Source organism: Schistosoma mansoni, chromosome 1 (assembly GCF_000237925.1).
Source record: "Schistosoma mansoni strain Puerto Rico chromosome 1, complete genome".
Taxonomy (NCBI): Eukaryota; Metazoa; Platyhelminthes; class Trematoda; order Strigeidida; family Schistosomatidae; genus Schistosoma; species Schistosoma mansoni.
This window is the reverse complement of record NC_031495.1, coordinates 38565264-38592226: the sequence shown is the minus strand read 5'-3', so window position 1 is coordinate 38592226 and position 26963 is coordinate 38565264. Positions and strand designations below refer to the sequence as shown.

Below are 26963 nucleotides of genomic sequence, written 5' to 3'. Positions count from 1 at the left end.
TAGGATCTGTGTGATAACTGAGATCAATGAATGGAAATGTTAGGTGAGATGAAACGAAAATAAGTCAAAATGGTGCAGATGAATTCACTTCTTATCTTCCATTAGATCTTAGAGTTCTAGCATTCTTTCGTGTATATGTTTTCATAACATCTTTCTGAACTATATCCTCAAAGATAAGTTTTTCTTATAATCATTTTCAGTGAATTCTTTCGATTTTTGGTAGCTTTGTCTGGTTGTATCAATGTGGTGTAAGAACTTCTTTCGGCGTAAAGTTTTGTTATACTCTAAGTTGATTATGAACAAGTGTTCGACTGAATGCTTTATTCTAGAATAACGACAAAAACGCATCCAGAATGGCAAAATATTTGATAAAAACTTGGAATATGAAATGTACATTTAAGAGCAGGGATGGAATTATTCAAACGAAGGGATATTTCTTCTTATTTTACACAGAACCACTTCAATAAGATACATCAAGAATATCAAAAAAATTTTCAAGGGTTTTTAAGGAAACAATAATTTAGATATGGTTGAGATTATGAATTATTAGAAACCAGGAAGCGTTGGACAACTGTTTTGTCTTAGTATGTGATTCATTAGTAGCAATAGACATCTACGAACCTTATCACCACAAAAGAATGAACCCAAGAGCTCCAGATCTCACAGAGTTTAATATTTAAACTCTAGAAACGCATCCAATGGTTTACACGTTTAGTTTCAGTCAAATCGCGAAAAATTGTTCAACCATTTTCTATTATCTTCGACAGGTAATCTCATTACATATCTTATTCACTCTTGATTGGCATTACACATAAATTGCTAGTCGATTAGATATTATTTATCTACGACATAAGACTTGAGATTTTCAGTCACTTTAGATGAATTAAAACGAAACAAAAGTTTTATACACATAATTATGAATGTGTATTACTCTATAGAAAGTATACTTGTTACGTCATTCACTAAGGAGAACTGGGATCATATCAATTTTAACTTGACATTTAAACAGAGTTCTTACCACCTTCATCTTTACGTGTGAAAAAGCGATGCGTGAGAGCTTCCTCTGGACGAATACGAAACCGTGGTTCGTATACTAACATACGTTGGATTAAATCGACGAATTTATCGTAATCTTCAGGTGTGTGACCTTGTTCCCCACGACGACAACTTTTAGGCCCACCAATATCAGCTCCAACAACTGTACGCAATGTTCTTGTTCCAACTCCAGCGAATTTACACTACCAACAGAAAGGAGATTTTCAGTGATAGTTATTAGAAATAAGTATTGTGTAATTAAAATTGTTTAACCAATAATAACTGAATTATTCAGCAAGTGATATGCAAAGTAAAACCAGATACACATGTGCATCGACTCAAGTTGATATATGCTCTCATTAGCATAATGAGATAAAATTATCAAGATAAATCCCATGGTAGTAGAAGCAGTGACGGTATTAATGATAACAAAGATTACATGTAGACAATCGAATAAAGAGTAAAAAGATTTCGGAATTCAGGAACTAAGGGAAGATATATAGTGGATGCACCTGTGTCATTGAGATGGATTTTGAGTTATATCGCCCAGTGTCTCAGAACATTGGTTAGGATAATTACAGTAATCTCAAGCAGGTAGTTTACATCTGTTAATACAGCTCAGTCCAATGGTCAGTGACTTCGTGAACTGGTATATTTTGATTTGCCGTATCTGGTTTTCTTCCAGCTAATTATTATATCAACATGATGCGACCGACCAGGTAGGTAGTGGTTGACAATACATATTTCCCAACCACTCCACAACTGATGAGTATTTACTGTCTTTTTAATATATTTGTCTTCTTTCTTAAGTACCCTATGTCTAACCCAGGCATTGTGAACAAATAATCAATCAGAAGGGGTTTTGTAGAGATTTTAGTAATTTTATAGTTGAATTCATGAGTCAATTGAAGCTAGACCATCATGGAAAACGTGGAAGCACTGGACGGCCGTTTTCTCCTATAGTGGGACTCCTCAGCAGTGTGCATCTACGATCCCACCTTGCGAAATACGAATCCAGGACCTATCAGTCTCGCGTGCGAGCGCCTAAGCTTTAGACCACTGAACCGGCATCTAACTACAAAACAATCAATCAACAAACTAAGTGCATATAATGAAGAAAGAAGCGAACTTAATGAAAGTTGTCACTTTTAAATATACAAAATATCTTTTTTTTATCAAGATACTACTACTTATGAATGTGTGCTTTACCATACAGAGATAGTGAATGTGTTGAGAAAAGAAAAACAAACAAACAATAAAAAAGTTCACAAAGTAGTCAATGAATTGTAAATACTTTTCTTTACCTTAAAATGACATTGTTAACTAGTACAAATCATAACAAACAAGTAAGGCAAGAACAAAACAAAAAAATTATAGAGATTTACAGTCTGGATTGACAGATTTGGAGAATGTTAACAACGGTGTCAAATAATTAAAAAGTACAAGGAAAATGAACATAACTCATGGGTAAGCAAAGATGGATAGTGGCTAGCAGTGGAATCCAGGACGCGCGTTTCGTTCTATTTGGGACTCGGCAGCTGGATGTACCTGCATCTCAGAGTTAATGTTCATTCTGGGATTCGAACCCAGGACCTTTCGCTTCAAACGCCATCGCGTTATCCACTCGCCCACTGAGTCCTGATAGCCACTTGCTTGTGCAATACTAAGTGAATTTATAACTCATGGGGTATAAACGATAACAACTATATCATTGAAGCAAGTGTCAAGTGATAACAGTGTAAAATGGAGAAAATTACCAAAAAAAAGTAAGAAGACAAATCAGTAAAGTTAAACTACTTTCTTCAAAAAGTGAGTAAATTCAGAAATGAACAACTTATTCTATTATCTTGGGGCATATATCGAAATGGTATATTGTCTATCCAACGTGCGATGACTAGTATTAAGAATGAAAGGTGTTATATCCTAATAAATGGATAGTAACTGGTAGGAATTATTTATGGATTATTATTACTACATACATTCTTGTTGTATAATTGTTAAGTAACTAGATTATATTTATTTATATTCTTCTTATCATAACCTTTTATTCGGTCGATTGGCTATTACGATACGATTTACTATTCTTAAGTTATTCCCAATTTATTAGCTACAGTCTCTTACAATCACAGCCACTTTTGATCTGATCTTGTATAATTGTTATTTTCTATTTTATGGTATGATGCGGTCTCATTTTCTTGTATATAGGTGGGTATGTCTGAGATACATGGTTGATATAGCGGAGGCTGATATAGGTGTTCTGGACTGAACCGGCTAAGTTAGGCGAGGAACTACTATCTCGGAGGACCAATAAGAACTCGCAGTTGGCTCTAGGCTTCTCGCACTATTCAACGAATCGGTGTTCTAATTGGCAATCTTATCATGTGATAATTAACAAGGCATAAGAACATAACAAAAGGAACATCAGATAGAACTATGATTTTAAGGGTTAGTGTTTGGAATTAAAGATCAAGATGAAGAGCTCAAAGACTGAGGCTCCATATAACCTATGTGTAAAACTTAATCTCAATTCTGAAGCTTTCATACTAATCTTAGCAACAAAAAATTATTCATTCATATTTGCTATATTCAGATTGGCTGAACGAAGTGAATAATTTATCAAGATCAGTTATGGAGTACAGCACAAACTTGCCATTTATAGTTTACAGCCTCATCAAACAACCATCTTATTTCCTCTGTTTATCATTCGAGAAATAATACTGAATAGCATAACAATAATGAATAATGACCAAAATACCTAAGAATCTGGTTCTAGGAACAACTGGTGAATGGTTTCCGGTATTTTCTAGGCTTAATGAAAGTTTTAAAGATGAATATGACTAGAACCTCTTCTTGAAATAAATATAGTCTCAAGGAAACAAAACTCATAATTTCTAGTACAGAGATAAATATTGTATTTTTCTTTGTTAAAAAAATCTACTCACCTCGTAAGTACACTCTTGTTTAGTCCATACACGTTTCGGTTTGTAAAATACAGTCCCAGATGTTGATAATAATACGCCTGAATTCAATTTATCAGCTATATTGTTTGACGTATTCGAGTTGTTATTATTATTACTATCACAGTTATTTGTAACACCAGGGTTGACTGGATTTTTTACATTTGTATTACTATTGGAGCAAGAATTAATACAATCAGCACCACAGGCCGAACTACTACTACTAATGGCAGCAGTAGTATTTTTTGATGAAGATAAAACAGCGGCTGTTGTTGTTGTTGCTGCTGCCGTATTATCTCCAGCTATTGTGTTTGTCTTAATTGTAGTTGTTAATGTACCATATGTAGTTGTCGATGGTGTCGTTGTATTGATAACAGTAGCGTTCAAGGCCGGATTAATATTAGTATTATTGGCAGTAAAGTCAGCACCACCATCAGTGGTAGAAGTACTGATTACGTTTGTTGTTGTTGTTATTGTTGAAGTAGAATTCAAATTCACCGGTATGCATTCAAAAAAGTTTGATAATTTAGGACTAGCTTCAATCATATACACCGGTGGGAAACCAAGCACTTCGATAATTTGGAGTAGTTGTTCAAGCTGAAGAGTAAAATACAGTAAAAAAAACTAATGAACCAATTCAAGTGGGAAGGGAGAGGAGTAATAATACTAACAGCTAAACACACTCCACCTCAAGTTTAAAATAGAAACCGTCATCATCATCCAGATAATGAAACTATTATTCAGGCGACCTTACCTTCAAAATATACACCGACTATAAATGACAGTCAAATTGTTATGTATAAAAGCGTTTAAAATCTATTCATATATTTGAATGTACATTGAATAATACTAAAAAAGTCACTGAAGACGAAAACATTATTCTGTTTGATTTTTTTGCGAATAACAATTCTATTGAACAATATTAAGGCACGGTTTTCTTACAGCTATGCCTATGTGATTATATATGCAAAAAGGTTATGCATTAATGTGATGTGGAGAAAAAAAACCCTGTAACAATCAGTTTCAAAGTGAGTGAAATGCATAGGACTAATAAGGGTCACTTTTGAAGATAGTTCAACAAACATGTCCACCCCTCAGTTTTACTACCTGATGCTCACTTTTCATTGCCTCATTTTCGAAAAGACAATCTAACCATATGAAGATAGTGAGTAGAGCTTATATGGTAGAGGTTGTAAGTACATCGTTGTATGAGAGTATTTCGAGGAGAGGAAACTGTCTCCAGTCCCCACCACTAAGACATGCAGATAGAATGAGTAATAACTATGAAAGAGGTCCCACACAATTGAGTCCATTATACAAAGTGATTATCTCTACTGACGATTATTTAGCATAAGATGTTGACTTATCAATACAAGGTAATCTTAGACATAGAGATAGATATAATAAATAACGAAAGAGAATGATAATAACAGTATATAACGAACAAACCTCATTCGCTCCGCAAAATAATGGTTCGCCAGTGTGCATTTCGACTAAAATACAGCCAAGTGACCACATATCAATGCCCAAACCATAGTCTAAATTGAACAATACTTCTGGAGAGCTTAATATGGAAAAGAGAAGACATGATTTTTGAGAAGTAAGCAATAGAAACGGGATGTGGACATAATAATCAGTAATACTAGTAAATAGAAAAAAGACTCGTTGTTCTCGTAATTTCTTTTCGTTATACATTATAAATGAAAGGAAAAGTACAACTGAGTGATATATGATAATAATGGTAATGTTTCAGTGAAAGAAAACGCGCGATGGTGCTAAAAATAACAAGAAGAAATGATGACTATATTACGTAGCTATTCGAAATTAAGTCTCTATAGAGTGAGTTTCAAATCTTTGAATAAATTATTTGATTGCATATCGTTTGTCTAAACTAAATGCACAACAATCTCTGTGTACAACATTTACCCTATACCCTTTGTTAAAACTACGGAACACTCATTTCTGAATAACCCAGTGATGAGCAGTAGATCACGATCCCTATAATTTCTCACATAAGCGGGTGCATACATAAATTTGATCTACACTTTCTATAATCGTGAGTCAGACGAATTCGTACCGATACTATTTACAGCGGGATATGTAATGTCCGAAAGATATTTATCAATAATAACTGTTCTCCCCCAAATTTATCGAAACAAGCTTAAATTCAAAACAGCGATATCAGACAATGTGTAGGAAAACTTTCCATGAAGACGCTGATGCGTGTATCAATGAGTTTACTAGCTCTTCTGGAATAGTTTAAGTCTATTGCACAAAAGTAAGCTCTTCCAAAACACACCTCCAAACATTACTCCGATTGAATGTCAAAAAATGAGTATGGTAGTTGTACCTCATAAATTCTAAGTCAAGTTGTTCCACCATAATCAATATTTCAAGATCATCCATCCGGTCAAACAAGTTGTTTCGAATGATGTACAAATTAAGGAGGTATTCACTGAGGAGGGAGAGGGTTGGAAATACTTTCCATACAACTGATCTTAACTTGCCATTGTCTAGTGGACTACAGATGTTTACTGAAACAAAGGATAATTCTGCCTCTGCTTTATATCTATTAATTCGGCTGCTTCTGTGGAGGAAGCTATTTTGAGGATAACACCAGGCGACTTAACCAACACATGAGTGCAGATCTCCCTATGTGATTTGAAAAAAGTCAGTCAAAGATATGTAACTATTTTACCACATTTTGTCGACAGCAGTCAGGTGTCAAATACGACTAAAATATTCAAAATCATCAGTCACATACCTTCGCATTTTTTCCCAACATGATTCGGCTTCTTTTCCTACATACAACTAAAACAGTAGGGATTTGAGCCCACAACCCTAGTCTTATATGCTAAGAACAACTGGCCTTTTCTTTGATTTGATTAAAATAAAAAAAGATTTGATTCTTTAAAATCCCTTGTTTGTTTGTTTTTCTTCACTCTATTTTGTATCAATATACTTGCACAGATTGTCTGAACTTACTACGTAGTAGTAATAATCTAGTGCTTATTATCCCAGGTTTGAACTGCTTTCTTTATTAAAATATTTATTCAATGTCTTTATTTTTGTCACTACCAGTATGCCTGTCATCTTAGCGTCAATTCGTACTACTTACGTTATCGTTTCTCAATGTGATTATTGACGAATAAATTGAACTAATTGGTTTGATTTTTTCGCACATGCATATAAACATTGCTGTATATTAAAGCTTGATTAAGAGTGAATTTTTTGAAATTAGACCTGTACACTACTGAATGCCGATTGGGTGGTTTAAGAGTTAAGTATACGCGTGATAGATACGGAGGATCCGCTTAGGGGAGTTATAAAACCCTCATTCCAAACCAGTGGTACACATGAGCTCCAGGATCCTAAGAGAGAGAATGGCGTATGAACTAATCGTTGTTCGCCTGCTACCATGGGACTGCATCTCCTTACGTTGCTCCACTGCCTTGTGGATTAGACCTTCAGGTCAAAGGCTCGGATCGTAGCCCCCGGCAGCATCTCAGCCCTCAAACAAATCGAATGGCCAATGTTTATGTGTTTAAATAAATAGAAATAAAATAATCCGCGTGCGAGATCAAAGGTCCTGGGGTTCCATCCCTAGAGTCAAGCTCGAGGATGCAGACAGACAATTCCTATACTAGGACCAAACAATTGTCAAGTGCTTCCAAATCCTTAATGACCTCTTAGACATGTGTTTTCCTAATAATTATATCACTGAGAAACTTTTTTTTTCGCGAAATAGTTTATATTTTTTCATAAATATATATGTTCGCTAATACAGAGAAAGAAATAGACAAAAGAATATGAAAAACGGTTAAAAAAAAAGTTTAAACACTTCGACTTCAATTACTTATAGTCATAATCTAATGAGTCGAGCTTACTCGTCCTCTTTTCCTTTGTAAACTTTAAAAAAAGTGTTATATTGCGTAATAAAAAGATTAGCCTGAGTATTCTAGGACTAACACCCTTGAAAACTATGGCCACGAGTATACAGCCACCGCCAGGGAAGTCCTACTCACTGCCTTCTCGCACAACGGGTGTTGTTTACGAAATTGAGAGGACGAAAAGCGAATGTCCGGAAGGAGCTTTAACCAGGTTGGTGAACACGGAAAGTCCACCAAGGGGAGTTGGAAAACCCTCATTCCAAACCAATGGTGAACATGGTCTCTAGTATCCTGAGGGAACAAACGGAGTATGAATCAATCATTGGTCACCGGCTACCATGGGACTGCATCTCCTCACGATGCTTCACTGCCTTGTGGATCAGACCTTTAAGTCAAAGGCTCGGGGTGTTGTCCCCTCAGGAAACCACCTGCTTCAGTTTGGGAACCTGGACAGTATCACAGCCCTCACACAGGTCAAATGAGATTTGTGCGGCGCATTTATATCTGTTGCCTCTACTACGAGAACTGATTGGTAGTGTAGTAGAATTTAATTTGCAGTTGTAATATAATTGTTAGTCAGCAAAATAAATACTTTGTAGTAAATCAATAGTAATGATAGCCAAAGGACGTAAAGAAACAACGAATTAATCGCAAACGTTAACAAGAAAGACACTACTTCTTCTTGTTCATAAAAGACTGTAGATAGCCTGGATATTTGAAAGAGAAAGAGGACATTTAATTTTCCAATTTGTTGCTTATTCAACATTAACGCCGTCGTCTTAGTTGTCTAAAGGTTAAGTGATCACGCGTCATTAAAAAAAACGTGTTGGGTTCGATTCCCCGAGTGCAATCGTGGATATGCATTGATGACGAGGAATCTCATACTAGGACGAAACGACCGTCCAATGTTTCCAAGTTTTCAATGATAGTCAAATACTGATCTGTCAAAATCAACAATCTTCACAACCCCCATTACTGATAATATTAAAGATAAAAAAAATTCAATATTACATAATTAACAATGAAATACACATAACTAACTTACCGATAAAATCTTGATTGAATATATTGATATACTTTTTCATGTACATGACATGAACTACCAAAATCAATGACTTTAATTGCTGAACGTTTTGGATTAACTAACAAGATATTTTCCGGTTTTAAATCACAATGTATTACTTGTACATCTGGTCTAGATAGAAATACTAATGCAGCACATAATTGTTGAGCAAATTTTCTTGTTAAATTTAATGATACACCACGATAATTTGTATTACCAAGTAAATCATATAAATTATATGAGAGTAATTCAAATACTAAACATAAATGACCATGGTAACTGAAATGTCCTTTTAAATTAACTATTAAATAAATAAAAAAAAGAAAAAAAAAATGAAAATATAAGTAGTAAAACATTGTATACACAAAAAAGTGTTATGCCCTCATAACAATAGTGAATGGTAACTTTGGGATCCATTTATGCACTCATATTATGCATATAATTTTTATCCTATATTTGCTAAATAATTAAACTACTCATATCCATGTTATCTTTATTATAAGCTTTATTTTGACCCTTAGACTATTATTATACGATTTACCATTCTTGAGTTATACTCAGTCTATTAATTACTGCTCTACCTATTCACAGCCACTTTTGGTTAAATATTGTACAAATGTTATTTTCTATTTTATGGTACAATGTGGTCTGTTTGTTTGGTATATAAACTTAGTATGTTTGAGAATAATGATTCGTATTGCCGAGGCTGTTATTGGTGTTCTGGACTTAACTGGCTGGGCTAGGCAGAAGCAGGATCGATACGCACTCTAGACTGCTCGTACGGTTTTCATGTGTCACTGTTCCAATCGATAATTCGCAGTCTTATCACGTTATACGTTAGCAAGGCATCCACTCGGCCACAAGATAATAATTTAGATCATTTCTGAATATCATTGGTATTGTAATGTACAAGGACAAGACTGGGGACAATTGAATGTATTTAGTCACAAATTACAGACTATCTCACTAAATTCAGATAACCATACAGTACACAGATAATTTGCAAAATAACAATCAATTGCCTCAATCTTCACTATTGCTTCTGTAAATATCAGTCCACCTTCTACAATTTCATTGTTTATGCATTTTCCTACCGATTGCGTTTCATTTCTGTTCTTTCCTTATCGGTCTTCTGCCAAAATACATTCTATGTCTTACCATCACCATACACTACTTATGTGAATATAAGTAGCCGACATCACAGTATGGAGATTTGTGGAGATTGTAGTATTTTAACAGTTTAATTCACGAGTCGATCTAAGCTAGAACACTATGAAATGAAATTAATATTATACTCAGTTGAAGGTGGTTATGATGACGTATATACAATAAATAGGTTGAATAATGATAATTATAGTGTTACGCAATAAGATATTAAGAACAGATATTAATACCGTTAGAGGTCTAGTACAAAAACACTTGAGATTAAATAATTGATTCTTCTTAACAACAAAGTTTCGTAATGGAATCTCTACATGAAATATTCAATAATGCAGGAATAAGCATTTGCTGAGTTGTATTGATTTCGGATATTATTGAAATACTGAAGCTTACATAATAAACTGAGTTTTGTTAGAAAAAAAAATATTGAAAACCAGGAAGTACTGGGGAGCTGTTTCGTCGTAGTATAGAACTCCTCAATTGTGCGGATAGATGACTTTTCACTAGATATCGATTGCAGAACTTTCAGGTCATGCAGTGAGCGATTAACTTTTAAACTAATGAGCTAGGCCCCAATAGTTTGACTTTAATCAGTCAGTGATATTGCAAATACCATTATTATCAGTAACTGCCTCACACAAGATATGATTAAATTCCATTAGTTACGGTTTCGATCCCTAATAATAGTTTTAATGTGCACTACTTAGAAGTTTCATGTTAGTACGAAAAAAACTTCCTAATGTTTTTTTTTTATTTTCATTGTTTGCCTGGTAAAGATCAGTTCATGATGTAAAGTAAAGAATTTAACAATCCTTACAAATTTCTATAAATATATTATTGGGATTGATTTCACACAGATCAACATAAGAGACTAAAATTTATGTACAAAAAGTAGATTCAACAAATAATCTAGACTTGTTGGACATTAGAATAATAAGACAGATTATAATTTATAAAAACACACAACTAATGTCGACTTTGTTAGTAAAGATGGATAGTGGCTAGAAGTGGAATCCAGGACGCGCGTTTCGTCCCATTCGGGATTCGTCAGTTGAATGTACCTGCATCTCAGATTTGTTGATGTTCACTCTGGGACTCGAACTCAGTACCTTTCACTTCAAACACGTATCCTGGATTCCACCGCTGCTAGCCACTATTCATCTTTGCTTACAATGCTTGTGAAATAAGTCTATATCGAGGCAATACACACAGTATGCACATATGTCAATAAGAGACTGACCAGCAGTTGCAGTCCTAAACATCAATGAGAAGATTCAAACAACTAATACTAAGTGAATTTAATGTAGACTTTGCTTAAATGAATAATTCTATATATCAATCCATTATTCAATAGATAGTAAGAATGACAAATAAGCATAAAATGTTAGAAATCTACCAGTTATTACATTGTTGAATCAAAATTAACACACACACACACACAAAGCTTCATTCTAAGTATGATCCAATTATTCAATCTATTAATATATAACCAATAATAATCATAATAAGGATCATCTTCATAATATGATACATGATTTCGATTTCACTTGTATAAAATTATTCTACACACATGTATATATATAAACTAAATGCTCTATTTAAAATAATATGACGTATAGACACCTACACACACACACACACAAAGTGAATATCATCATCAGCTGATAGATAATGCAATAGATGATTTTGGCAAAATTATGTGGAACCTATTCATCACTAAAAGACATTCAACAACAATAATCTAATCAAATTAACACTATCAGTGTGTAATCCATGTCGGTTTTTTCTCTTTTTCTTCTTGAAAAAACAATTATTTTCGCATAGATTGTCAAGAAAATAATGATGAGATAATGAAAAGAAATAATTGAATGAAAATAGAAGGTAACGACGTTAACAACAATACAGTTATTAATTGACAAATAAGGTAGAACATAGAATCGATATACATATGTATATCATAGATGGTGATAATTCAACTGTCATTACATGTGTTCAGTTTGATGATAAGAAATGATAGACACAGTATATATATATATATATATATATATATATATATATACAAACAATACATGAAATGCAGATGTGAGATATGGTGTTTTAAAATAGAGAATAATTTGTAAGTCATTATACTAGTATTCAAACATAAATACCATCGGATCATTGATCGAGTATCGTAAGTGGAATCGCCAGAGGTTGAGAGTAGGGTATTAGGTATAATAGCAAATCAGAGGTTAGGACATACAGTATGCCTAATCATCGCTTGCCTCAGCAAATGATGTTGTCTGGTGTAGAAGTGGGTTCGAAAAAAGCTAGAAGAGGAGCAGACTATGTGGTTGGGGTTCACCTAATAACCGAGATCAGTGAGTGTTTGGAGACACTGAGTAATATATGCATTGAATATACGGTTTTTTAAACAATAGTTTTAACACCTGAACTGATAGAAAGCGTTCACCATTAAAGATCAGTGGCGCATAGTAAAAGACGGACTGATTTACGCTAGTCTGAGCCATCATCGAAACCGTCATCAAATCGGACTGGCCATAAAGATCGGTTTTACAATGCGTTTACTAGGGCAATTTCGCTCCAAACTTGGCCTATCCTCATATGAAAAAGCGATCGACACACTCAGCCCCCCAAATACCCTGGTACGGCCGAGAGTGGAGAGAGTCCGCTCTCCCTCTCCAAATGCTCTCACATAGCCACGCGTATATAGCCTCTGCCAGAGAAGTCCTACTCACTGCCTCCTCTCAATCAGAGTGTTTTTTACGGAATCGAGAGGACGAAAAGTGAATGTCTGGCGCTTTAACCGGGTTAGTGGACACGGAGGGTTCACCTAGGGGAGTTGGGAAACCCTCATTCCAAACCAATGGAGCACATGGGCTCCAGAACCTTGAGGGAACAAACGGCGTATGAACCAATTGTTGGTCACCGGCTACCATGGGACTGCATCTCCTCACGATGCTCCACAACCTTGTGGATCAGATCTTTACGTCAAAGGCTCCGGGTGTGGCCCCCTAAGAAAACTACTTGTTTTGGTCTGGGCACCAGGGCAGTATCACAGCCCTCACACAAATCAAATGAGATTTGTGTAGCGCATATGTATCTGGTGCCCCTTTGTACCAATATTTAAGTGTTTAAATAAATAAATAAAACTCAGCTACATCATCGTCTATCATTAGTTGAGACGTTGACGTAGACCAGCCCTGAAGCAGCATTTTGGATTTAGAGGGAGAGAAATATGCTTGAATTCTCACACAAGACAGTTAGAAAACCGTATATTATGTCAGATTTTTCAACATAAACAGAACTATATCATCTGCTTATGCTAAGCCAATAAAGGAAATACCTAGAAGATCGATACCTGATAAGTCAGACGATGAGAGTGTTACCTCTAAAAGAATGACTAGGACAAAGTTAAATAGAAATGTAGTAGACTTAAACACAAGAAGAATCCAAGTAAACTATACACTAACAAAAAGTAGTATGTAAACATAAATTTTCAATTATCGCGGTCAGCTATTAACATTCTTTTAATGAATTAGGTTACCGATCTGTTTATCTATGCTTAATAAGTGTGTAGTATCTGGTATTTTTTGACTCATTCATTCAGTGAGCGAGTACTGAGTAGATATTAGCGTGTAATTATTGCTTTTAGTACGTTTTTCCTGTGGTAACGTTGGGATGTACTAAACTAATATCATCATTGCAGGCAGATATTAATAAATTTAAACGCATAAAATGCAATCAGTAGTAAAACTTAAGGCTAGTGTAATTATTTTCTGGAATGTTTTTCGGCTAATTCAGATCAGTTTGTGTAAAGAAAAAGAGCTTAAGAAATTTATACAACTTGTATAAGTTGGAAAATCACTTTCGTATTTCATCGCGGGCCGATATATAGTCAGTCACTCATCTACAACGTGGGACCAGGCATATATATCCATCGATCCAATTTGACATACCTCATTAGCATAAGATGAACACTAAATTCATAGAAGCAGTTACTTTAATGGTAGCAATATATAAAGAAAAACATTGCATATAAGAAGATGATATGACTGTTGCTGCTACCCCGACTTGGTGATCGTGTTGCAGTCAGTCAGTCAGTCAACTACAACGTAGGATCAGGCACATATATGCATCGGTCCAAGTTGCCATACCTCGTTAGCACAACAAGATGAACACCGGATTCATAAAAGTAATTAATTTAGTGTTGGTAGTATATAAAGAAAGGTTGTATATAAAGATATAGTATAGGAAGGAAGAAAGTTATGAGGCAATTTTAATCTCAAGGTTTAAGGGAAGATAAAGAGTGTATACACCGACGCCATTGTGATCGATTCTGAGCCATGTCACCTAGAGTCTCCAACCATTGGTTACGATAGTCACGTGGACCCCAACCAGGTAGTCTGCATCTGTCAACATGGCTCAGACTAGAAGTTAGCGACTTTGTGGACTGATGCCATGTTTTGGTTTGGCCGCCCCTAACTCTCTTCCAACCATCCCCTACACTAGTCAACATTGCGCGTCGTGGTAATCGGTGTTCAGGCATACGTAACACGTGGCCCAACTATCTCAGTTGATGAAGATTCATGACCTCATCAACTGATTTACCATCATTCCCTAATACCCTGCATCTAACCTCACTATTACTTACCCGGTTATCCCAGCAGATGCGAGCATATCGTGATGAACCAAATTAGGCTATATTGACAGCGACAATTGTTCCTCAAGGTCCTACCAAACCAGGCAGGTCGGCTGAAGGGCGGTAGGACTAAAAGCAGTAAATTCAAGGTCCGAGAGTGAAGTCATAATGCTGATTGTACAGAGGTGTGACAATATTAAAGTGTTTCTTTCAGACGACCAGCATAACAGCAATGCTAATTTCCCACAAGGAAGGGTGGGGTTAAAAAAGATCAACCCGGAAAAATGCACACCTCGCCTTATCCGGTGGTGTCAATAAGTACGGAGCTAACACGAAAAGTACTCACAATAAGGTCGTGTGTGACCGACATCAAGCAGTTGTCCCTTAAACACAGCGGTCACGCTCTCAGGTCACTAAGACCACCCCTAATCAATTTCCTTTACAGGTACCTCCAGAAGAAAGCTGGCATGGCGTTTGCCAACTTACGTCACCTACGTCGGAAGCAAGATATCAGTCCATCAATTAAAGGACGAGTATACACTATTCAAGGAATACTAAAGCAATAGAAGTAACAAGGTCGAGTAAACAGGACTCAACACAAAGTAAATTGTATCGTCCTAACCTGAATTTTCAGCAGTGTGCATAATAGAAATAATATTATTATCAGTGTAAAGTCCATTTAGTAATTGTTTTAAACAAAAAAATATTAATTTCAATAGTTGAGATCATGAGTCCATTGAAGCTATATCACCATGGAAAACCTGGAAGCACTGGACGGCCGTTTCGTCCTATTATGGGACTCCTCTGCAGTGCGCATCCACGATCTCGCCTCGCAAAATACGAACCCGGGACCTATCGGTCTCGCGCGCGAGCGCGAACAAATAAAAATTAGAAGCTTTAAATTTCTTTTTACCAAATCTCCTAATTACTTTTATTTTTAGAATTTAATCAGTCATAAACAATATAGAGTTTAGGACAAAAATCGTTGAAGCACATCGTCATATTATAAAACAAAATGATATCGGAATAATACAGTATCAAAAATTAAAAAAAACTAAACACTGCGAATATAGTTTAAAAAGACAAAGTGGAAACGTATGATGCCTGAATGTATACTAGAACTGAAGATCTAGAGGAAAATAAAGGGTGACTAATTATAAGTCATGTTACTGAACATTTTCAACCACTGATCATGATTGTTGTACGAACACCTCAACTATCCAGTCTGTACGTACCAACACGGTTTAGATTAGTAGTTGATGACTTCACTAATTGATGTTAATTCTTAGTTTGGTCGGGAGTAGCTTTCTTCCCAACCTATTTTTACACAAGCAAGCACCGGCCATTAAGGTAGACAGTGGTTAGGTTTAAATATGATACGTTTTAACCACATCATAGTCAATGAATATTCACTGCCTCATACACTAATTTGAAATCTTTGCCTGACCTTGAAATTCCTCACTACTCAGTCGTTTCATGTTACACAAGTAATGCTTCGAAGACGCATATGATCAAAAATCTTTAGTATACGCATATCTCTATGTATAGATCATGGATTCATAACCGTAGAGAGAGCAATGCTGCACAGTCTTCTCATTAGTAAGGATGATCAATCCCTCTTAAAAATGAAATGGAAAAAAGTATAAGTCCTCAGAGGACATCTAAGACGAAATTAAATATAAAGAAAGATAATCTGGGAACTCTGACGAAATTTTAATTCAATAATAATTTACCAATGTAATTAGCTCCAACATCTGTAGCTAATTGTTCATTCGCTTGAAATATAGACATTTCACGTAGTAATTTAATTTCAACTTCAGCTTGTTGTACAAAAGAACGTTTATTTTTAATCACTTTAATAGCAACTTCTTCTCCAGTTAATTCATCGAAAGCACGAACAACCTATGTGTATGGTAGAAAAAAAAGTATAACATTTATTAGAAACAATTTTGATTAATTTTCATTGATTCAGATTGTATTACAATCAATTAGTTAGTCACAACTTAGAAACTGGTACGTATGTACATTGGTTCATGTTGTCCTACCCGATTAGCACAGAGGGATGAAATTAAAAGATCAAATCCCAGAATAGTGGAGGTAGAAACAGTATCAATGATAATAGAAAAGATTAGGGAATCGAAGATAGAACTCGAAAGGAAAACATAAGTTAGCAAAATTTAAAAAAATCATAAGGAATTCAAAAGCGTACGATATGGGGGAAGACCAAGAATGGATGCACCTGTGCCATTCCAAACGATTGAGTCATATCATTCAAGGTCTAACCATTGGTTACGATAAACATGCGGATGCTAACCAGGTAGTCTATACCTATTAACATGGTTAAATCCGATTGTCAGTGACTTCATGACCTGATGCTATGTTTTGGTTTGCCATCTTTAGCCTTCTTCTAGCTAAATACAACACCACGTAACATAGCCCGTTGAGGAAATCGGTGGTTGGGCATACGTAACACATGTTTCAACCTCCTCAGTTGGTAAAGTTTTACTACCTCACCAGTCGGTTTGCCATCCCTGCCTTGTACTCTATTCCTAACCCAGGCATTGCTTAATATGTGGTCTCAAGGTACGCAATTGGTGCTCCGGAGACACCTAAAACTGAATACTAGTAACCTACGAATGTCCTTTACTTTTAATGGCCATCTCACACACATAAATTATAACAGAAAGAAATGCTGCGCGGTAGACTTGTCCTTCTGTCAGTAAACGGATATCTCGCCTACGTCACGAGTTATGAGAGTTAGCAAAGCGCAACCGAGTTTTATAAATCCGAGCAGATATTTCTTCAGACACCAGACCACCAGGATTGATGAGAGTCAAGATAGGTGAAGCAGTTCAACTACTTCACTACCTAACATTATTTTAGGCGCCCATGCTAGCCAATGACGTAACATTTTAGGTAACATATACACCATTAACCAATGTGTATTTTTCATATTGAAGAAAATAACTCTTACAGATTCAAACTTATTACCTTGATGTGTTAAAGCAACTAAGAATGGATAAGTTATCTTGTGTCATCCTTCTAATCTACTGTCCATTATTCATTAAATCCTTACTATCAGGGAAAAACTAAGATAAAATTATAAGTTGCTGAATTGATTCACGAAAAAAAAGACGACCGCATGACATTATCATCTTGAAATTGTATAAAAAACAGAGTTTATGTACATGAAACTAACCAGTATGAACCTGTTCAATTTATAACTTATATAAATAACTTAGTATATAACAATAAGGCTGAATTTCTGTCAGTATAAACGAACTATGCATAGAACAAAAAAAAAACAAAAATAGTTTCGGTAAAGCAAATATTAAGGCAAACTGTAGCTCTTGGAGTTAAAAAAAAGGATGATTATTTAGAAAATTCGGAATTGTCTCTTCTTTCTGAAGTTATTGTCTTTATTTTTGTAAGCTTTCTCGTAATGCATAAACTGTTGTTGTATCCTACAGTTTACTTAAGTTACTGTTCATTTATTAAAGACCTAGTACTTGGTTCTCTTTCATTTATGATGTAGTTATGCCGTTATTGTCATTTCTTAATAATGTTGATGTGTGGTTAGGATTTCACTCTAGATTATTGTGAGCTTTTAGTCATGATTGAATTGAGTATTATAAAACCTGGTTGTTAAATTATCTCTTGGACTCAAGGGAAAAGAATGAGAAGGGTGCCCAAACTGTGCCCTCTCAAAGCTAACTGTGCGGGTCATAAGTGTAATTAATCAAGTCCAGGATACTAGGCTATAAATGAAAGAATGGACGCGAGAAACAGAAAATTACAGCCCGAATACCGATTGCTGATATTGATCAGTGTATACAAACAACAATACAGGGGACTAAATCCTGAATTATTACTACTATTTATATTTTTATTGTACAGTAGTTAACAGTATTATTGTTTCTATATTCCCCTTTTTTTAACGGAACGAATATCGTAGATTTGAAGTAATTTTCCAAATTATTATTAATCATAATTTAGTTGTATAATTACATAGTGACTGGATTACTACGTTTATATATTTCTCTTGTCATAAGCTTTTCGTTAGCCCATAAACTAACGGTCATAATTTGTTGCTAATCTATTATTTACGGTTTTTCATAACCGTAGCCCTTTTTGGCTTGCTCGTGTCTGGTTGTTATATTTCATCTCACGGTGTGGTGAGACCCTGTATACAAAAAACCGTCAGTTTGAAATAAAAATGTAGAAAAGGCTGGTTGCTGACTTCTAGACTCAATATAGGGCATGGAGAGAGGCTTGTGAATAATAAACCTGTAAGAACCTAGCTGCATCGACTCAAGGTAGATAGTGCTGGTTAGGTGTATAATGACTAAGCCAGAGACACTAAGCTATAGAGTAGATAATAGACCAAATTAGAATTAGGATTCTGATTGGTGATTTGTCACATGATATTGATCAACGGGTCTTCAGACAAAACACCTTTATTGTAAGCTTTTAAAGAAAATGTTAACTATTGTTATATGTTTCATTATACCTCAACTATTGATAATTATCAATGTAATGTTCACTTCGTTCTGTCATTTATGGAATGGCTGTATGAAAAGAATGGTTTCCTAATTTGCGTTGCGGTTCGATAGTTCATGTAAGTTAATGTGTTTGGGATAAATATATTAAATGGTTGAAATATAATAATAAAAGTTTGACTTCTGTTTTTTTTCTCAGACTTGGAAGAAAAGATTACTAATCAGTGGACCAATAAGAGTTAAGTTTATGTTAACTCAAATTTATTCGTGTCGGCTGGCACATATCACTAGGAAAGGCGAGGGATGTTAAGTTACAGACGAAATAGAATATGCAGGGTAGAAAAATTATAAATGGAATTTCGATTGGCTTACTTAGAGAGTGATAGCAATTAGCGTCTTAGACAAAACAAATAGTTCGTAGATTTTAAATCAGGAACAAGTCTTAGCTAGACTAGAGTGGAAACAATGGACACTCGTACCGTCCTAGCATGGGACTTCACTGCAGTGAACATCCACGATCTCGTATCTGAGAAGTGAACCCAGGACCTTTGGTTTCGCGCTCTTACGCCTAATCTTTAGACCACTAGGTCGATATCCAGCTTTGGTAGTGTCTAACATCAATTCACAATGTTGAGCGACCATCTTCTATTACCTGAAGGGGATAACTATCTTACATCCTATTTAATTGGACTCCACTGATTGGGTACGGATTCTCACTAGGACTCCAAGAATTGGATCTAGAAGTTGGTCATATGATTATTATCAGTATATGATTCTGTGGAGACTAGAATTTTCATAAGTCTTATGTTGCGAATTACGATAAAACAACAGTCTAGTATTTCTGAGTTTTCAATAGTATTCTAAATAAATAAAAAATCTACAGAAATTCTATAATCTCCACAAAACCTAATACAAGTAATTTGTAGTTCATTTAAAGATAGGATACATGTCCATAAATTTGTAGTTCATAAGTCTTAAAATGTCCAGTAGGTGTGCAGTATCAAGCATTATTTTAGAGCATTTAGTAATTAAGTGCTAAGCATAAATACATAATTTTCACCGAGGATTTCATCTAAAGATTTAATGTTCACTTTATTTGTCTTTTTCATTCAGCAATTAGAAGTGTGATGGACTGGTGTGTTCAAAGAAGACTATTTTAGATTATTGAAATGAAATTCCCGGTGAATATTATGGTTTTATGTTTAGGACACTAAATGAAGGAAAAAATGTTCGAAAACGTTAGATATTACATATTTAATGAACAATGACAAGAGGATAGAGGATAGCCCCCAAATGCCCTGGTACGGTCGAGAGTGAGGAGAGTCCACACACTCTCTCTCTCTCTCGAAATGCTCTCATACGGTTACGCGTATACAGCCACCACCAGGGAAGTCCTACTCACTGTCTTCTCACAGCATTACTGTTGTTTACGAAATTGAGAGGACGAAAAGCGAATGTCTGGCAGGAGCTTTAACCGGATTAGTGAACACGAAAAGTCCAACTAGGGAAGTTGGAAAACCCTCATTCCAAACCAATGGTGCACATGGGCTGACTCCAGTATCCTGAGGGAACAAATGGCGTATGAATCAATCGTTGGTCACCGGCTACGATGCCTCACGATGCCCCACTGCCTTGTGGATTAGACCTTCAGGTCAGAGGCTCCGGGTGTGGCTCCCTAAGAAAGCCACCTGTTTCGGTCTGGGCACCTGGGCAGTATCACAGTCCTCACACAAATCAAATGAGATTTGTGTAGCGCATATGTGTTTGCTGACTCCTTGTACCAATATTTGTGTTTAAATAAATAAATAAACAAATCTGACTAGTAGATCATGCGAAAAAAGAAATAATAGAAATAACATTTATGAAATATGAATACTACTGGATCTAGGAATGTTGAAAGACAATTATAAAGTAAATTATTAAAATAAATGAACTGACAACATCATAACGAAATATATTACATACAGCCTGTTAATAAGTATTTAGTAATTTTAAAGGGTATGCTCACTAATGACTAATTTAGAGAACTAATTCCCAGAGTTCTAGTGAGAAATCTTGATCGGTGGAGTTTATTCATATCAAATGTGAAAGTTGCGCAGTATCGCGAATTGATTAAAGTTAGAAATGTAGACTCATTGGCCTAGACTTTAAGCGCTGCTTACGATAAGACTTATAAGTTTTCGTCTCGACCACCGAAGAAGTAGTAGATGTGCATTGCTGAGGAATCCCATATGAGGACAAAACAGCTGTCCAACACTTCCTGGTCTCCAATGGTGACCTAACTAATATCAGTCTGTGACATAAACTATACACAATTCAACAATTTTCACAAGCCTCTCATAGTGATTAGAATTTTATTTATTTAAGTGAATTAAACGAATTAAACATGGTTATTTTTTTCTTAGAAAAAAATCTCACTAGTCTGAAAATCAGATACTTATTGACATTTATTATCAATATAGAGAACAAATAGACAATTCTTGAATATTTAACACTAACTAAAGTGGCATTGATTATATTCCATTACAAATGGTATACATTAACACACTATTTAAAGGAACATGGTGAAATTCACAACGTGTGACATGTTTAATGCTCACGAAGAACATGGAAAAACATGGGGGAAAAAGGGCAAGACAGAGAGAGAGCGAAAACAAAATCACCGTAATTAATCAGAACAACACAATGAGGATGAAGTAAAGCACCAATTTATCTGAAATTAAACCAAAGTATAATAAAGTCGGTTAAAAGCGGCACTTGAGTGTGTACAGATATCAATCTATGTATGCATGTATGTGTGTGTACGTAAGTAGAGTTGTGAAACCCAAAAGAGCATCGATTACATAAAATATATATTATGTATGTACGAAGTAATAGAGTGAGAAAAATATCATAGCAACACAAGTCGCATACAGCCAGACGGTCATACAGACAGTTAGACATAAACATTGTATATGTCCAAAATGTGTATGTATGTTGTATGTGTCTTTGCACTTACTACCTATGTATGTATGTATGTCTGCGTGTACACTTGTAAATCGTAACTACGACAACACTATGAAGCATGACATACACAGGTGTATGTGTGTGTGTGGTGACGGGTGGTGATATCACAGAGAACATACATACATACATACATCATGATTAGCTCACACAATATTAACCAACTTACAGTTCAACTAGCCGACTTGAAAATTTATACAAACACGGACACAAACCCGGCACAGTGATTTATCAAAATGATTCATCATGTTTACGGCCATATATGTACTATTATTTTTTTTACAACTATTGTTACTATATTACAATTCCGACTAAAACTACTACTACTATTATTACTACGAATACTACTTTTAACGTTACAACCGACCGCACTACCACTGGTATTGCTAATGCTACGATTTTCACCATCGTATCTGTCTATCTATCATGTCGATCAATATAATATGGAGTACATATATGTATGTACGTATACCCATATGTACCGTATAATATAGAAAGTATCACAAGGAACTCGATACCAACACACAAGCATCAAAATTTCAAAAAAAAAAACAAAACAAATAAGCACACAGTAAATTTAGGTAAAAATAAGTATAATTAGGTAATTTTGCACGATATAGAAAAAAAAGAGATATGCATACATGTATCAATAAGTTGTACCGTTGGTTGGATGTAAATAACGGGAAGAGTATAGGACAAAGAGGAGCTTAAAATAACCGCGACTTATTTTTAACCAGTTAGTATTTAGCCAATTAGAAGACAGTTTTTTATTAAATGGATAATTTATGGAAAAGAAAATAATTAGATTATAAAGTGTAGACAGATTTTCACATATTCAATGGATCTGTTTAAGTCGTCTATAAATTAGAAGGGGTTTTTTGGTGGAGATTTAGTATTTTCATAGTTGAAAGCGTGAGTCGATTGAAGCTAGATCATCAGGGAAAACCTGGAAGCACTGGACGGCCGTGCTCTGGTGCGACACAGATAGGTCCTGGGTTTGGATCTTGCGAGGAGAGGTCGTGGATGTGCACTGCTGAGGAGTCCCCCAATAGGATGAAACGGCCGTCCAGAGCTTCCACGTCTATAAATTAATCTACCAGTAACTGAGAGAAAACTACGTATAAATTCGTTGTCATCGTTATAAACAATGCAGTTTACTTAAACCTTGATTGATTTCAAAGAGTTCCCTGCACTATCACAATGTTCTTAATTAAGGTTAGTGGCTCTTTTTACCACTAACTGTCATTCAAAAGTGCTCACTGTAGCCATATCATGTACTCACTTACTACTGTTACCTCTTGTGGGAGCATAGGCCCCCGATCGAGATTCTTTAACCAACTCTCCCTTTCCGGTCGTTGACACGTGCTATTCGTTCTTTTGATGTCTGCCTCAAATTGACGAGGCAATGAATGTTTTGGTTTGCCTATTTTCCTTTAGGATACCAAACTAGGGTTTGCCTCGTGATATAGTTTAGTGATTTCCGCAATACGTATCCTACCCATCTGCAGGGTCTTTTCCTAATTTCCTCTTCAATATAGCCGTATAGATAAATGAATTTCATGCGAAAATAATCCAAGATGTGCTTCTGATTAGTTTGTCCATAAAATATATCACCACCAGGTTAAGACTCAGTGAAAGCCACTTCTTCAGAGAATAGATAACTAAACATTGTTTGCATTTAACATTATTATTTCCAATCTATGGTAACTGAAAGTAATTTTTGTCATCATTTTAAACGTTTTGTTGAATAATATACAAAAGTGTTTCTACAATTTATATAATAAGTGATATTTGAATTTCGCGCAAAAAACCTACAAGTTGTATTCTTGCTTCTGATTGGCTCTTCCCTATATCATATTTTTATCATGATATCTTTTAATGTACATAAATTAACGAAATGTAAATTGTAAAGACTTACTTGACCAAATGTACCTTTACCAATTAAGGCTAGAATTTTATACCGATTATACCAGATATCACCAATACGTACAAGTCCATGATGAGGATGATGAGGATGTGATGGATATACAGACGATGATGCTGATGCTGATTGACAAACAGAATTTGATTGAATTTGACAGGAGTATATAGATGGACCAGTCCCAACACTTGTTGAAGTTAATGTGAGTCCAGTACGAAATCCAGAAGCAGTGGTAACAATATTCAAATTAGTCGATGGATAGGATTTAGGTGGATTACAAGAAGGAAATGATGAACCTGTTCATATACACATACAAAAAAACGTAATAGAAATATGAAAATGAAACAGTCAGATTTTTTTACGATTAAGTTGAAAAAAGGACTAAAAAAATCTTGACAAATATTTAGCATTGATAAGAATAAAGAGAAAAGTACATTAGACAACGAAGAGAATATGATTTGCATCATAAAGTCAATCAGTCAGTTATAACGTAGAAACTGGTACGTATTTACATCCGTCCTAGTAAGCATCACAGATTGAGGTAGACGGTGATTAGACATACATAATACATGTCTTAGTCATCTCATTATAACTTACATATGTATTCTCGATGCTAACCGATTTTAATAAATACCTTAAAAACTACTTAGTCAATTACTTTCTACCAGACCAAATAAAAAACTCAGAAAATTACCTCACACTAAAAACAATTAAAACAACATGATCTATTTAGAATGGACGGTACAGGTAAATGCATGGTCTAACTTTAGGTAAGGAAACGACTGTTAATAAATTACTAAGTACAAATGTGTTAAGAGATTGGATAACTACAACATTATGGATAGATAAATGATTACATTTGATATGTAAGTAGCACAGTAGTGAGATCAATCGATAATTATCCAAGACAATTTATGCTACTGATACTAAGTAAAATGTTAAAATTATTCCAGATATAAAAATAAGATTGATTTGGTGAAGAGTTCCTTTTTCATTGAAATCATGAACCTATCTAAGTAAGACTACCGTTGAAAACCTAGAAACACTGGATAGTTATTTCGTCTTAATATGGGACTCTACAACAGTGCGCATTTACGATCTCATAATAAGGACATTCGATTATGCACCCGAACGCTTAACCTCTAAACAACTGATGCGGCATCCAATAGTGAGGGGTTCCATGCTAGGACAAAACCGTCGTCTAATGTTTCTAGGTTTCCAATGTTAGTCTAACATAGATCAGTTCATGATTTCAATGAAGTTCAACAATCTCCACAACCCCTTACTGAAGTTTTTTCTCAGGGAATTCACTATTTTTAAAAGTTACAGACGCAAAGATATATTCACATTCGAAAATGATCAGTGATAATAATAACAATGATAATAGATTCGTTAAACATAGTGACAGAGAGGTAAACACAAAAAATGTTGTTATGGATAAATCTAAGTAAACTATTCAATCAGTTTCCTAAACTCTTCTAATAACCTCAGGCTAAATCTACACGACAGTCAGTCAGTCAGTCAACTACAACGTAGGACCAGGCACATATATGCATCGGTCCAAGTTGCCATACCTCGTTAGCACAACAAGATCAACACCGGATTCATAAAAGTAATTAATTTAGTGTTGGTAGTATATAAAGAAAGGTTGTATATAAAGATATAGTATAGGAAGGAAGAAAGTTATGAGGCAATTTTAATCTCAAGGTTTAAGGGAAGATAAAGAGTGTATACACCTACGCCATTGTGATCGATTCTGAGCCATGTCACCTAGAGTCTCCAACCATTGGTTACGATAGTCACGTGGACCCCAACCAGGTAGTCTGCATCTGCCAACATGGCTCAGACTAGAAGTTAGTGACTTCAATGACTGATGCCATGTTTTGGTTTGGCCGTCCCTAACTCTCTTCCACCATCCCCTACACTAGTCATCATAGAGCGTCGTGGTAATCGGTATTCAGGCATGCGTAACACGTGGCCCAACTATCTCAGTCGATGAAGATTCATGACCTCATCAACTGATTTACCATCATTCCCTAATACCCTGCGTCTAACCTCACTATTACTTACCCGGTTATCCCAGCAGATGCGAGTAATATTTCTAAGGCATCTGTGGTCAAATACTAGTAACCTACGAGTATCTCCTACTCTTAATGGCCATGTTTCACAGCCGTAAAGTAGAACAGAACGAACTGATGCGCAGTATACTCGTCCCTTAATTGATAGACGGATATCTCGTCTTCGCCATAGGTGACGTAAGTTGGCAAAAGCCAAACGAGCTTTTTGAATCCGTGCTGAGATTTCGTCAGACACCAACCCATTAGGACTGATCAGACTTCCAAGATAAATGAAGTTGTCGACGCGTTCGACTACTTCACTCCCTATCCTTAGTTCAGGTGTTGACGCAGGTCATTCCTGGAGTAACAATTTACATTTGGATGGGGAGAAACGCATCCCAAACATCCTGGCATTATTACTCAGTTCTAACAGAACACTCTTCATTTTGTCAGCGTCTTCACCAAACAGGACTATGTCATCTGCGTATTCTAAGTCGCTTAGTGGTCCCCCTGGTAGGAGATCAATTCACGAAAATTCAGTCGACGAGAGTGTTATTTCCAGCAACAGGTCTATAATGAAGTTAAACAAAAAATCTACACGACAACCGGAACATGAGAGAAAATGTGTGAAGTGTGAAACGAATACTTTATTTCGAGGTTAGTTCATGTACAGAAAATCGAGGGTATTTACAGTATTTCAGATGTGCTTCTGGAACCACACTCAACATGGTAGCA

General features: G+C 35.4%; 1 protein-coding gene and 1 non-coding gene across 2 annotated transcripts in view; both read right to left on the bottom strand.

Moving 5' to 3' along the window:
- Positions 1 to 1001: 1001 nt before the first annotated feature.
- The window catches only part of Smp_125270 (dual specificity kinase), a gene marked incomplete at its 3' end in the record, with an annotated part of 43036 nt that continues 17074 nt past the window's right edge, over positions 1002 to 26963 (bottom strand). Inside the window, exons 5-10 of the mRNA XM_018794336.1 lie at positions 24169 to 24467; positions 16482 to 16650; positions 8928 to 9246; positions 5442 to 5556; positions 3978 to 4589; positions 1002 to 1238 (exon numbers count right to left, since the gene is read on the bottom strand). Of these exons, the coding sequence (XP_018648759.1) occupies positions 1002 to 1238; positions 3978 to 4589; positions 5442 to 5556; positions 8928 to 9246; positions 16482 to 16650; positions 24169 to 24467 (1751 nt within the window). The remainder of the gene's footprint in view (positions 1239 to 3977; positions 4590 to 5441; positions 5557 to 8927; positions 9247 to 16481; positions 16651 to 24168; positions 24468 to 26963) is intronic.
- Positions 2602 to 2672, bottom strand: Smp_tRNA_00860_Pseudo_TTG.1.1. The gene has a single exon. It is a non-coding gene (tRNA).